Source organism: Exophiala viscosa (assembly GCF_022695815.1).
Source record: "Exophiala viscosa unplaced genomic scaffold EDD37scaffold_1, whole genome shotgun sequence".
Classification (NCBI taxonomy): domain Eukaryota; kingdom Fungi; phylum Ascomycota; class Eurotiomycetes; order Chaetothyriales; family Herpotrichiellaceae; genus Exophiala; species Exophiala viscosa.
In genome coordinates, this window is record NW_026944353.1 from 3,135,887 (window position 1) to 3,149,051 (window position 13,165).

At 51.2% G+C, this 13,165-nt stretch overlaps 6 protein-coding genes across 6 annotated transcripts; 1 reads left to right on the forward strand and 5 right to left on the reverse strand.

Annotated features, from left to right (window-relative positions):
* Positions 1–531: 531 nt before the first annotated feature.
* Positions 532–2,606, forward strand: EDD37DRAFT_59613 (cytochrome P450). Its single transcript, XM_062814580.1, has 5 exons — positions 532–796; positions 854–1,430; positions 1,481–1,932; positions 1,986–2,293; positions 2,354–2,606. Exons 1-5 carry the CDS (start codon positions 668–670, stop codon positions 2,505–2,507), a joined length of 1,620 nt encoding a protein of 539 aa, XP_062675474.1. The 5' UTR covers positions 532–667; the 3' UTR covers positions 2,508–2,606.
* EDD37DRAFT_59641 (uncharacterized protein) lies at positions 2,454–4,775 on the reverse strand. Its single transcript, XM_062814584.1, has one exon. The coding sequence runs from the start codon at positions 4,538–4,540 to the stop codon at positions 2,705–2,707; it is 1,836 nt and encodes a 611-aa protein (XP_062675475.1). The 5' UTR covers positions 4,541–4,775; the 3' UTR covers positions 2,454–2,704.
* Positions 4,776–5,520: 745 nt separating this feature from the next.
* Positions 5,521–6,940, reverse strand: EDD37DRAFT_655504 (uncharacterized protein; the record flags this gene model as incomplete). The annotated part of the gene is made up of 5 exons (XM_062818766.1): positions 5,521–6,029; positions 6,124–6,438; positions 6,501–6,632; positions 6,793–6,866; positions 6,921–6,940. 5 exons carry the CDS (start codon positions 6,938–6,940, stop codon positions 5,521–5,523), a joined length of 1,050 nt encoding a protein of 349 aa, XP_062675476.1.
* Positions 6,941–7,414: 474 nt separating this feature from the next.
* Positions 7,415–8,215, reverse strand: EDD37DRAFT_604472 (uncharacterized protein; the record flags this gene model as incomplete). The annotated part of the gene is made up of 1 exon (XM_062814745.1): positions 7,415–8,215. One exon carries the CDS (start codon positions 8,213–8,215, stop codon positions 7,415–7,417), a length of 801 nt encoding a protein of 266 aa, XP_062675477.1.
* A 224-nt stretch (positions 8,216–8,439) lies between these two features.
* On the reverse strand, positions 8,440–9,380 carry EDD37DRAFT_59681 (uncharacterized protein). The gene has a single exon (XM_062814590.1). The coding sequence runs from the start codon at positions 9,132–9,134 to the stop codon at positions 8,730–8,732; it is 405 nt and encodes a 134-aa protein (XP_062675478.1). The 5' UTR covers positions 9,135–9,380; the 3' UTR covers positions 8,440–8,729.
* Positions 9,381–10,276: 896 nt separating this feature from the next.
* EDD37DRAFT_59691 (amino acid/polyamine transporter I) lies at positions 10,277–12,525 on the reverse strand. The gene is made up of 2 exons (XM_062814592.1): positions 11,158–12,525; positions 10,277–11,101 (listed from the first exon to the last, which is right to left on the reverse strand). Exons 1-2 carry the CDS (start codon positions 12,262–12,264, stop codon positions 10,565–10,567), a joined length of 1,644 nt encoding a protein of 547 aa, XP_062675479.1. The 5' UTR covers positions 12,265–12,525; the 3' UTR covers positions 10,277–10,564.
* Between the last annotated feature and the right edge of the window lie 640 nt (positions 12,526–13,165).

Here is a 13,165-nt window from a genome sequence, read left to right on the forward strand (position 1 = left end):
ACGGCCAGTTCCCTAGGCAGATCCCCGGCCAGGATGGGTCGTTGGAGATATTTGGCCTCGGCCTCTCTACCTCTCGTGGTGCCAGGTTACCTGCTAGGTAGTATTGTAGCTGCCGACATACAATGGGCTGCAACCCAATGGGAAGGTGGCCAACACGCCGTTAAAGGACCAACAAGTCCTTTTCTGTGGTCTTTCAGATGCGGCTCGAGATGTACAATCTCATAAAGGACACCTCTTGACTCCAACTACCCCTCCTTTTTGCCCGGAAAATCGTGCGGAGGACCTTGGTACGGGGAGTCGGAGACGAGTATTCCCCAGTGTCAGGCCTCCGCAGACATGGCGGCACAGCACCAAGACATGGGGCTCGCACGTGCAAAAGAGCTCTTCTTCATAGTCGAAAGCCCCACGCCCACGGGCAGAGTCCATTCTCCCAATCCAACATAGCCTATACCAATGCGGCCAGTGGAAGGCACGAGAGAAGAGTTTAAAGGCCCAAATGCCGAGCCATTTCGCACCGTCAACGCCCACGTCGTCCCAAGGTTTGTACGAGGGGTAACGTCTAAACATTTCATAACCTCTCCTTCAGCCTCTTGGTCCCTTTGTTGAATCGTGGTGTGAGAGATCAGATCCCAAGTAGAATCGAACCTTCAGGGGAACGACAGCAACCATGGGTGCCATGCTGCAAATCCAGAACGCGGCGCCTAGTGCCAGCAAGTTAGCTATCGAACTGGCAATTCTAGGTGTTATCGCCCTGGTCGCCGACTATGTACGAATGCTTGTCTTGCGAAGTAAAATGGTATGATAAATCCGCCTTCCACCCTGCTGGCAAGTGAAAGCGCTGACAGTCACACAGCCTCCTGGTCCTTTACCATTGCCGATCATAGGAAACACATTCCAGCTACCCGACGTCAAGCCATGGATTTACTTCGAGGAACTATCCAAACGATACAAGACTCCCGTCATCACGTACTGGATCGGCCGAAGCCCGACCGTCTGGATCTGCGACGCCTGGGCTGCCTCAGAGATGTTGGACAAGCGAGCGGCCATCTACTCATCCCGACCTCGAATGGTCGTCTTCGGCGAATTGAGCATGGGTCAGTCCAACCTCGTGTCCATGTACTACGGCGACCGATGGCGATTGCATCGCAAGTTGACCCATATGGGCGTCGGCCTGCAGCACGTCCGAAGCTACAGCGGTTTCCAGAACAATGAGAGCAAAGTCGTGGCGTTGGACCTGGCCAAGGATCCTGAAGACTATGTCATGCATTTCGAGCGTTATGCGGCGTCGGTCGTCAGTATCATTGGTTTCAACCGCCGGATTAGCAGCAAGCACGACCCAATCATTACCGATGTCATTGCCATCATGCAGAAAGCAGCTGAGCTGAATGTGCCGGGAAAGACGTTCCCCATGCTGATGGAGACGTTCCCATGTAAGTTCTGGGCAACAACCCAACTTTCCACGCGCTGACCAATATCGCAGGGCTCTCGAAGTTCCCCAACTGGATGGCTCCATGGAAACACGGTCTTGGTGGTGGCAAGGGCCGTGGTCGATCCTTCTACTACGCGCTCGCCGAGGAAGCGGCCAACAAGGAGAATGCTGGTAATTGTTACGCGAAGAAGGTCTTCGACGAGGCGCCAAAGTATGGATTGTCCGAAATGGAGATTGCTTCGTTGAACGGAAACCTCTTCGGTGCTGGTAGCGACACCTCCAGCTCGACACTCATCACTTTTATCCTGGCGTGTTGTGCTTTCCCCGAAGTCCTACCTAAGGCTTGGGAAGAGCTCGATCGAGTTGTCGGCTCACACCGCAGTCCCAGCTTGGACGACGACCTTCCTTACATTCGTGCATTTATGAAGGAAGTCTTCAGGTGGCGATCAGTTGCCATTATTGGAGGTCAACCCCACGCACCTATCCAGGATGATGTGTACAATGTGAGATGATTAAAGTCGCAGGAGCGAAGGGGTTTGTGCTAACCATATTCCAGGGGTGGTACATCCCAAAGAACACCTGGGTTCAGGGCAACGTTTGGGCGATTCACCGAAACGAGAAGGATTTCCCCGAGCCAGACAGATTCTGCCCAGAACGATATTTCGAGGACCACCCGCTACATCGCCCATTCCCTAACGAGAAGGGTTATATGACTTTTGGCTGGGGCAGGCGAGTCTGCAGTGGCCAAGGTCTGGCCGAGCAAGGCACGTTCTTGAGTGTGGCAAGAATCCTGTGGGGTTTCAATATCCAGAAAGCTTTGGACAAGAATGGCAATGAGATCCCTGTGGACATCTTCAAGTACACGTAAGTTGTGGCACATGGGCCCAAAGGAGATTGAGATTGTGTACTGACATCACTTCGCAGGAATGGGTTGAACATGCGCCCTGAACCTTTCGAATGCCGCATCATACCAAGAAGCCCGGAAATCAAGGAGACGATAGACCGGGAAGGCCGTCAAGCGTTGGAAGAGCTGTCGCAGTACGACGGTGACAGCAAGTACCGTATGAGCACCTTTTAATGGCAGGATAAGATGTAGATTGATTGCAGATTGGGAGTGGTGCTGTCAGTTGCCTAGACAGTTGAACAGGCATAACCGCGGACATCGGGCCAGCAAGGCATGCACAAGTATGGCGAGTTCGTAAGATTGAAATTGAAGATCGAACATGTAAAGCTTGTAGCACGTAAGAGTTATGATCGAGCCCATACTGTTCCCTTTCAGCCAATATAATGATCCAGAGCAAAACACCATCTGGTCCAAGGGATCATGTTGGTGACTGGTATGCTTTGTGCGCCATGCAGCACTTCGCTGAGGAATTCGTCCATTTGTGGATAGTACTGAAACTGACTGAGAATGTTGATAACAGCATCCCTTTCCGTCAAATCCATCCTCTTGCAAACACGAAAGAACTCCGGAACTGGCCAAGGCGAGTAAAGGATATCTCCTCTTGCAGCATAGACGTCGTTTCCCATAGCACACATGAAGAGTGTCCATAGATAGGCTTTATCAAACTCCTTGGGCATGTCATCCATGTAGCGGGCAACACTGCGCAGGGCTGGTTCGATAGCCTGAAATGTAGTGCTGAAATTGTAGTTGCTGGGAGAATCCACGAACCTCAGGTTCATGAATAGAATCGCGCATAAACATGCAATTCTGTTCATCATGTTTCTGGTGGTCGTGACTTGGTCCGACGCCGGAGAAATTGCAGCTTCCATGGCCTCAACGTAACCCGTCATCAGTCGGCCTGACACGGCCGTGGCACGTCGATGCATCCACCAGACGACGTCTTGCTGCAATCCAGGATCTTCAAGCTTGGCCATGACCGCTTTCGTATTCACTATCTCGGAAGCAGCATTCAGCAAAGACAATACTGATAGATCAAGCACAGTGGTGCCAGAAGATGTCGTGCATCGAGAGAGCGAATGTGGAAAATGGTTCTCCAAATCTCGAAGTTCAACGTCGAATGACTGTGCCAGTCGCGGACCCGGATCGTATCGTGCTGGTGATATCTCCGGTCTTTTGAGTAGCGAAAGCGCGATCCATACGTCGCTGACAATCAAAAGCTCTTGCGTGTCAGCTAGCATGCCGGGAACGGACAATGATATCGACCACAGCCCGCGTAAATGCACCAGAGAAGCGGTAAAATCACCAGCCTGGAAGTCCAACGAGATGAGCAGTCGAATCAATGTGGCTACACTCTTCGAAGAACCCGACCTCGACAGTTTCTGCCTTAGCAACATCACGGCCCTGGACTTGTGTGCCAACCGTCTTGCAACTGCGACTTGGGAATCTTCCGTCGAGAGGTCTACGGCCACATGATATCCCGAGGCAAGGATTGCATGGATCTCGGCTTCATCCGTTATAGTCTGCTGCAGCTGTATGTGCGAGTTCGTTGTATCGGCTATTGGGGTCCTGAACACTGCACTAGCTTTCTCTGGCCATGCTGCAAATACCAAGAACCGCTGGGCTAGGCAGATGATCTCATGATCCCTGGGTGTGAGGTGTACAGCAGCGGCCGAAAAGGGGTCTGCACTACCTTTCCATATGGCTAGGAGTGGTCTCATGGCTTGACGGTCGTGCTTTATCCATGATTTCTCATGCAAGCCTTGATGATCACCACGCTCTTGGCTGGCCTCGAAAGGGAAAACACGCTGACTAGTGGCAATGCCGAGTAAGCAATCGAAGCCGCCTGTCTTCGACGAGTCCAAGACATATCTCGTTTGACTTCCGGCCAAAACTTCGTCATTGTTGACGCGTACTTGAATGGGCTCCGTCATAGATGAAGACCCAACACCGTAAGGTGACCCCAATGGTAGGGGGCCGCCTTCGGATATTATAGGATCTGCAGCAAGGATAGACCTGTGCGCCACAGCCTTGCCCACAGATGCCTGCAATCTCTTCAATCTCTGAGCCTTTAGCCAGTTACGGTGTGTCTTCGACACATGGGACGATATTGTAAAGCTATCATTCTTGCTTGTCGTGGGTTTCTCGGCGGTGCTGTTGATGAATAGAAATGGTCCCTGATAAGGCTTGCTCTCGTGCTTCTTTTCCATCGTTGCCACCACGAAGTTGTGGTCATACCAGTGATCGTTTCCATATCATACCATGGGCAGAATAACTCAGTGGTGGACGATTGGTATTTGACTGGATCATCCTCCTGGAATGATGTCGCATCATGACTATCCTGAAGGTATCAGAAGATCCCAGACCTGAATCACTAGACATCCGAATGGACAGACCGTCGACACCAGACACTGCGTCTAACGCTTTGGCTCTCTGCAATGCAGTCTTGGAACAAGGACTAGGAGAGAAAGAGAAGCAACGATGGCCAAAAACGGTCTCAGCACGACTGCCGCCAAGTCCGGTGCAGAAACCCAATCTGGACGCCCCTGATTACCCATCGGCCCATCCTTCCTTCTTTCTCATCGCCATCAACCTGAACTACATCATATTTCAACTTCACCTTCGTGCTCCTCCTTTTCTCCTGGCTTCTTCGCATGCCTGTCATCTCGTGTGCATGGCTCGACTTATCTGTTGGTCATCGACCCTTGGCTCAGGCTGATGGCCTGACGGCCACTCAAGACGGCCTTGCGAAGATACGCGTTTCCTTTCCTGACACCTTTTCGCTGCTTAGGACCGGATGCATGACCCCCGCACTTCCGTGTCAGCCAAATTCCCAGTTCTGTACGAACGGCGCCACGAGTTGTCGATAGATTGGTCGTGGATGTTGGGGGGCAAGAAAGTGCTCTTTTCATGAAAGACATCTTACTACCGACAATGAATCCGGTCCAGACGACAGCTAACTTAAGCTTTTGTAAAGCTTTTCCGTTGGCGTTGCATGCTTCTCTCCTAGTTCATCGGCATCGATGGTCGATTCAGTGCAAAGAGTGAGAAACTGACTAGGCCATTGATGGCCTATGGATCGATGGACTTGGCTTACACAGTATTCGATTCAAGTTCGGAAGATATCGACATCTCGTCGAACTATTGCACGATATTCACATTTCTCAATCGAGATTCAAACGCCATTTCGTCAAGACGATGGCACCTTGCCCTGCAACCTTGATTTCTCTGCCTCGACTATACGGCCCGCCTCTTCGTCAATGCTCTTCTCTTTCGGCTCCCAAGCTAGAAATTTCCCCAACCGTTCGGCCTTTCCACGCGAATTCCAACCCCAACTTACTGCCTCGAATCCTGCCGCCTCGAGAGCCTCATCTTTACCGAGTTGCTTCTCAGCGGGGTTCGGGGAAATGTAACCCTTTTCCGCTGCGATCGCGGACATTCTTCTGGCCAAGTCGGCCCAAACATGTTCGCCGTTCTCGCAGAGATGATAGCCTCTAGCGCCCCATATCTCATCCGACATGTTCTTGGCCACCGCCGCTTCAGCCAGGAGAACAAAGGCAGCGGCCAGATCGTGCACGTGGACGTGGTTCCATCTCGCCTTTCCTCCGCCTACAATGGGTGTGATTCTCTTCTCTAAGATGAGCTTGGCCATTTCGTAGGCCTGGCGAGAGCGTGGGGAGACGGGGCCACGACCGTCACCTAAACCGGAACATCAGCAAACTGGCAGTGTACTACGCCTACTCCTAGAAGATGTAATGGCAGTAGGTAGCTGCCTGGCTCTTCAAAGACATACCGTAAATAGTGGGCGGACAAACCAGCGCCGTCTTGACCCTATCGGCATATTTCGTTCCCGCTTCGAGTACGATCTTGTCGACATTGCGATGGAATGCATCATCAGGAAGGTGGGTCAGCTCGTCAATTCCGCTCAGGTCGTTATATTCCTTGGTCGACCACTCTCCCAAGCGATTGTTCTTGGAGTCTTCATACGTCAGTATTCCAGTACCACCGGTATGGAGCCAGAATCCCGGGTTGGAAGGCGTGTGTCCCTCGGCGAGACCGGATGCGATGGCTTTGGCTGCGCCTTCGTGGTCCGATGCATCTGCAGTGTCTGTTTGATGTGCAAACCGGTCAGAAAACCAACCGACCCGAATATCGGACACTGAAACCTACGCAACACGATATCGGCCTTTGCGCTTTCCCCCTTGAGCAGCGCAGAGTCGTCCAGGTCTCCCACAACGATGCGAAGTTTAGGATATTGCTGCTTAACTTGGTCTGCCTTTGCCTGCGTTCTAATCAGAGCAGCTAGACGATGTCAGCAGCCAGAACGCGCAACACGATTTGAATGCCATGGTGGTTCTTGTGTCAACCACAGAAACATGAACTGCCACGCCAGGACTGTTGGAACGAGATGAAAATCCAATCCCTTACAGGCAAATAGGCAATCTGGAGTCTTCAAACTCACAGTATTCCCATTGTGGGTGTTTTTGATTCAACGCATATAATGTGTCACCACCAATGTACCCCGTGACCCCTGTGCTAGACCACGATCAGCTTGTTGAACGCATACTGCATATTGCACGACTGTCCTACATGAACACTTTAACCGCCATTCTTTGATGTTGTAAGTTTTTATGAGTTGATGGATATGGTGGCACAGATGGTGAGATCATGAGAAGTCTCTCCTAAAATCATACTTACTTACCTACCACGCCTACTCGTACCTAGGTAGTGGGAGAACCTCTTCGGGAGTTGAATCCATCGGGTCGGAGATCCCCGTACGTTTCCCCGGACTTCTTTTTCTTGAACCCTTTTCAAAATCAATGATGCAATCGAGTCTGTGTGGGAAAGATTGGGTAAACGTCAATAACAGCCTTGAAACACCTGCAGACCTTGATTCGATCCCGATATGTCGACATTTGGACAACATCAAGCATTGATGATACACTAATCGTACACAGACTTGCAGAAATGCCATCTAATCTCACACAGCTCAACAACGAGCAGTAGAGTATACCCTACAGATTCTCAACACCGACCAGCAATGTCCTCCGCCATCATACAAGACCAGAGTTGACTCCCACTTATCAATCCAGCCTGGACCAACCGTTTGTTTTCCGCCGCACGCTCAATAAATTGATGGCAGCATATTTCACATGCCTTGCTGCACTATTGGCGGAATCAATTCTCTTTCGGAAGCTCGACTTCACGCGCCTATAGCCGCCTTCACTTCGAGGTCGGTATGTCTGCGCAAGTGGACGATACTCGCATTCAGTGTTCGCCGTGAGCGACAACGTCGAACTGGAAGCTCTGGTCGAGAGAAGAGCGACGTCTTCGCCCTCTGCAACTTCGTCGCTAGCATGAGAGGTAGGCGAGGGTATTGTGCTGCTGATCTTGAGCTGTAAGTCCTGCTTATCTTCTCCTTTCTTCGACAACAGCATCGACAATCTCCGTCCTTCTGACCTGATCTCGGTCAATCCATCTTTGGTCTTGGTGGACAAAACTCGGAGCAAACTCTCCCGTTTCTTTCCTGAGATGTGGTTCGCGACCTCCGCCGTCTCCTGTTCGTACGCCTGCTGCTTTGCCTCGTCGGCTTTAGCGAGGGTCTCCTTTCTCACTCTCTGGCCCTGCAATGCTATGGCCTCCCGTATTTTCGCGACGTACTCGAGGACTTGCTCCGACTGCTGCTCGCCCTCACATGACTCACAGCGAATTAAGTCGTCTTCAGGCTCCGGCTTCAACTCGACTAGTTCTTCCGGAATGGGGTTCATCCGCGACACCTTGCTCGATGACGCTGCCTTGGCTCTAAGGTCAAAGTAGGAATTGTTGCGCACCGGAAGTATTTCGATGTCCGCTAACAGCGGAGATATTGGCGACGACGCACTCATTATGACTCGATACCAGCTCGATGCTTTTGCACTTGGTCGTAACGTGGATTGTATCTCGAAGAGAAATTTTGCCTTGTGGGACGGCCAGCAATCCCATACTGCCTCGACTTGGGTATGACATTAATAGCATTGGGGGACCTATTCATGGCAACAAAGGAAACATTCATTGTTGGCACAATCGTAATGTCTATGAAAGTTGAAACTGCGAGTCCATTGGCCATGAGGTTCTTTGTCTGGCATTGACGAGACAAAGCATGACCTGGTGTCAAATCCAGGATGGGTACGGCCAGTTGGGTAAAAGACTGCATCACAGGCAGATGAGAACGCACGAGGGGGCTTTCAGTATATCATGATATATCAGCGATGTAGCATGTCGATCTGGAAGCAGTAGATTCAAGGCAGGAGCATTTGTACGATCACCGCGCAAGTATTCCACTCTTATTGATATTTTGGCACCTGTCTGCTCTCATAGCTCCGCATTATGGCATAGTGAACACCCTTCCTCGGCTAGCACTCATGATCGTGAACCCTCAACAGGCTTATCCGCCGAATCAAGAGGCTTCTGTCCCTCCTTCAGGATCTCCTCTCTCTTCTGGCCCGCAGGCTTGTTCGGGTCTTTCGTGCCTGCGGCGCTTCCTTCCTCGTCCCATGTTTCCCCAGTTTCACTAACTGGCTGCTGAACGCTGCTGCCACTTTCCTGCTTCTTTCCGTCCAGAGACCGACTCGACTTGACATCGCCCTCGGCCTCGCTGTCGCTGGGTTTTGGGGAAGATGTACCCAGGCTCGTGGCGGACTTGCTGTCTCCTTTGGTGGTGGTGGCATAGGTTTGACGGAGGGAGGCTCGAATCGCTGGTGTTCGTGCAGGAGAGAAAGTAGATGGGCGCAAGAGGGACCGGCGGAGAAATAGTGAGGAGGACATTTTGATTGACTGTTGTTCGTATCGTGTCGTAGAGAACGGTTTCTTGATGCTAGAAAGACGGTGTATAGTCAACGTTTCTCTGAGAAAGAAGATGTTGCAAATAGTCAGGTAGTCAGGTCAAGTAGAGACGCAGCTAGAAGCTGGTCTATCAGTACAAGTAGTACCAGGAATGCAAGTTGACATCATAGCTGCTTCAAGTGATGTAATAGCATCAACGGGGTAAGTTAATCCTACAGCAGGCGTGACGAGCAGACCCCTTCTCCTTTGAAGCTGATACCGAACTCACTCAACCGTGTCATCTAACGCTGACACTGACAGCGTCATGCGAGAGTTTTCACCGAACATGTTGCGCCAGATGCGTGTGTTCACCAGGAGTAGAGGTCTTTGTTTTCTCTGAAAGCGTCGCGAGGCGCTCGGAAGAATCATCCGATCAAGAAGGCGCAAGGCTGCGGGCAGTGGAATGCCCTCCTGATACTACAACAGCACTGCTGAATGATCAGCCTATTGCGCGCGAGCATAAGCAAAGACACAAGTCGCGGTAGCTGTTGCAGGGTTGGAAGTTATCAAGGTAGTCGAGAAAGTCAATCAAAGCTTGGAGACGCGATCGATGATTGGTGGAACCCACACGGACGAGGCTCTATCAACATTCTTAAAACAGTCACGAAGCAATCCATGATGTGTCGATGTGCCGATGTGCAAATTTATAACGCAGTATCACACTTTATCAACATTTGCAGCAACACATACACCACCTGTGTTTCGCACTCACCACGACCCCTTGGCATAGCAAACCCGTCATCTACCGCACCCTCCTCTAGCCGCGGTCACAGGTCACATGAATCCCGAATTAATTGATTCTTTATAGGCCAAAGTTCCAGAAAACTGCTCAACAATCTCCCTTCCAGTATCTGACCTCTCACTCGGCTCTCCACCCATTGAGTGGGAGAGTGAAGTCAGAGAGACGAGTGCGTTAACAGGATTCTGTCCTATATCGAACCCTGCCTCTTCCAGTATCTGAACCATCCCACTTGGGCAAGATTTGCCGGCCTGATTTCCTCGGCTTAAACAGGGTAGCTTGCAAGTGTTCAGAGAGCGGTTGGAGTTCGATATAACGATTCCTGGAACTCCCTTCCAGTATTCGACCTCTCACTGTTCATCTACCATTGGTAGAGCTGAGCCCAGCAGTGAAGTCGGAGAGAAGAGTTCAAATTGTAATAAATCCCATAAGGGGTTTCCTCAGCCCTTCGGGTTTGAGTTTTTGTTTTTTTTTCGGGTGAGTGGCCTAGGTGCAGACAGTGTTTGCGAAGTGAGGTTCAACTCACGAGGGATGTATTTCACTTTTTGATCGAACGAACTAGGCGGTAGGATACTCTGTGTGCGGTGAGGCAGAATAGTGTACATTGTCTTGACTAAGCGATGCTCGAACATTCTCAATGCATGTCCGCCACGATCGAATTCCGATACTCTTGTGCAGTCATCTCAACCTTCGGTCCTAGCATGATCACTTGAGGTCCAGTATAGCCTTTGCGCAGGAACATATAAATCGACAACATAATGAAAGTGAGACCACCAAAGATGAGACACGTGTAGTTCATGGTCTCCGCATCCACCGGCAACGCGAACGGAAAGCAGAAGATAACGATGAAGGCAAGCATAAACACGCACGCTACTGTGTTTACCACGAAACCAATGGGGCCTTTCATCCAGAAATATCCTGGCACGACCTTCTTTCGTCTGGAAAGAAGGTGAGGGAGGATCGCGGCAAGATATGATGCCATCGACAAAACAACAAATGAGCTGGTGAAAGCGTTGAAAGCAGTCAGGTTGCCCACGTAGATGCAGCTAAGAATCGTACAGATGACCGCACACAGGACGATTGAAGCCGCAGGAACTCTCAGGCGAGGTGAGATCTTCGAGAACACTCCAGCGAAAGGTGTGGCTTTGTCGCGCGCCAGTGTCCAAAAGATCTAGTCAAGGATTAGCAAGATTGGTGACGAGCAGCACTTCCGCGAATGTCACTTACTCTAGACGCAGTCAGATAACAACCAAGACAAGCAATGACACTGGGTGCCAGAACAAGGAACAGTAGCCCGGTCGCCCCTGCTGCATTTCCAGTGACTTGTCGATATATCTCGCCCAAGGGAAAGACATAGGGAGTATCGAACAGACTGTCAAGGTCGGTCAAGGCGTAGAACATGGCGACGAGATAGAAGAGTGCCGTCAGAAATCCGACGACATATTGGGAAAGTATCGCAATTGGAATGTTCTTCCCTGGGTTCTCCATCTCTTCGGCAAGGTGGCTCGTCAGGTCCGGCACGCCAACGGCGAAAGCCCCGTTGAGCATGCCCAAGATGAAAGCAAATCCGGAACTTGAGTATCCCGTCAGGTTGGTGAAATCGTTCCACACCTGATGAGATGTAGCATAAGGACGTCCTTGAGAGTGCCGCATGACAGCAGACACAATCACCGTGATCAGGAAACCAGCCAGGATGAAGAATCCTCCAACCTGTTCGATCCGTGGGATAGCGTTGTTGAAGAAGAGCACGATGGCAGCAAAAAGCCATGCGCAAACGATGAACACCAGAAAGACCTGCCAGCGCTGATAGTCGTACGAGGGCGCGTTCAGTTGTGCCATGGTGATGATAATCGCCCCAACAATCTCCAGCGTGACAGCGGTCGCGAAGATCCAAGCGAAGAAGTTCCACCATCCGGCCAGGTATCCGCAAATACGTCCATGGCGACCTGCTGTGATGGTCGCCCAGTGATACACTCCTCCAGATGAAGGTATGGCAGAGGCAAGCTCAGCAATGGAGGCCGCGATGAACCAGTACAAGAAAGAAACGACGATGAACTCGTAGAGTATACCGGTAGGTCCGCCATTATAGATTGCCACGGTGATGGTTCCGGCCAGCGCAATCCAGACATTGCCAGTTGTTATGGCGGTCGAGATGACGCTGAATCTGTCGAATAGACGGTCAAGTTCCTGCTTGTGACCAGAGACATTGATGAGGTCGGCATCCGTGACATCTTGCGCTACTACGGAGCGACTCCGGTGTGGTACGCTTGTTGAGGCTGGTGCTGTATCAGGGGCAAGCGCCCCTGGGAACTCTGCGCTCTTTTCGCTATCCATGGCCACAGCTCAACAGCACTGAGGCAGGTGTCTAGGTATCCGGATATCTACACGACCTGAAGGAGACTCATCTTCATATATCGTGATAGCCTTCACGGACAAGCCCGCTCGAGAAAAAGATAAGGGTGATTACAAGATATGCGCAGGTCGACAATTTCGTCGATGATTGTCCGCGTGAAAGACCGTCGAAATGCTGGGTAACTTAAAGCAAAAGTATGGGCGTCACCGGGGGTTTCTGTTCGAGCATGAACTAGTCGAATTAGGCGATGGTGCAAACTGGAAAAACATTCCCTCCACTCCACCCAGGACGAGGCCTCAATGCACCGCTCATATCCGCACACTTCAACTTAGGTGTCTCCCCTATCGCTACAATCATGCGAAGGCCGACACATTTACCTCCCGCTCAGGGGCAATCTCTGCGATTTTCATCATTGATGATGGTGTGGACCATGACCATCTCTCCCTGTGCCGACTTTGGAAGACGGTGGAAGAAATGTAGCGGACTGGAAATATCCGGCAAACTTCATTGACTAACTTTCAACGACCAAACCTGCATAGACGGGTTCAGCCCGAAGTCAAGAAAAGGCCAGTCCTCGATGGTTCCCACATCTACCCCTGGCCATGTGACTGCGTTTTCAATGGGCAATAACATGGCATCCATCTCTGTAGAGTCAACTCGCTGGTCACCCGGTGAAGGTGACTCGATCCAATCCGAGGAATTGTAGCATTTCTCCCAGTCGAATGCCACAGGTTCTGTAGGGTTCGCCATGATCGCCTCGCAGTCCCACATCAGTGCGGCCTGCTGATCGTAGAGAACTCTCAGCTGCTCCTCGGCGGCTTCATAAGATTCGATAGAGGTGTAGAATGCAAAGTCCATGTTAGGAGTTTCACACCCCTCATC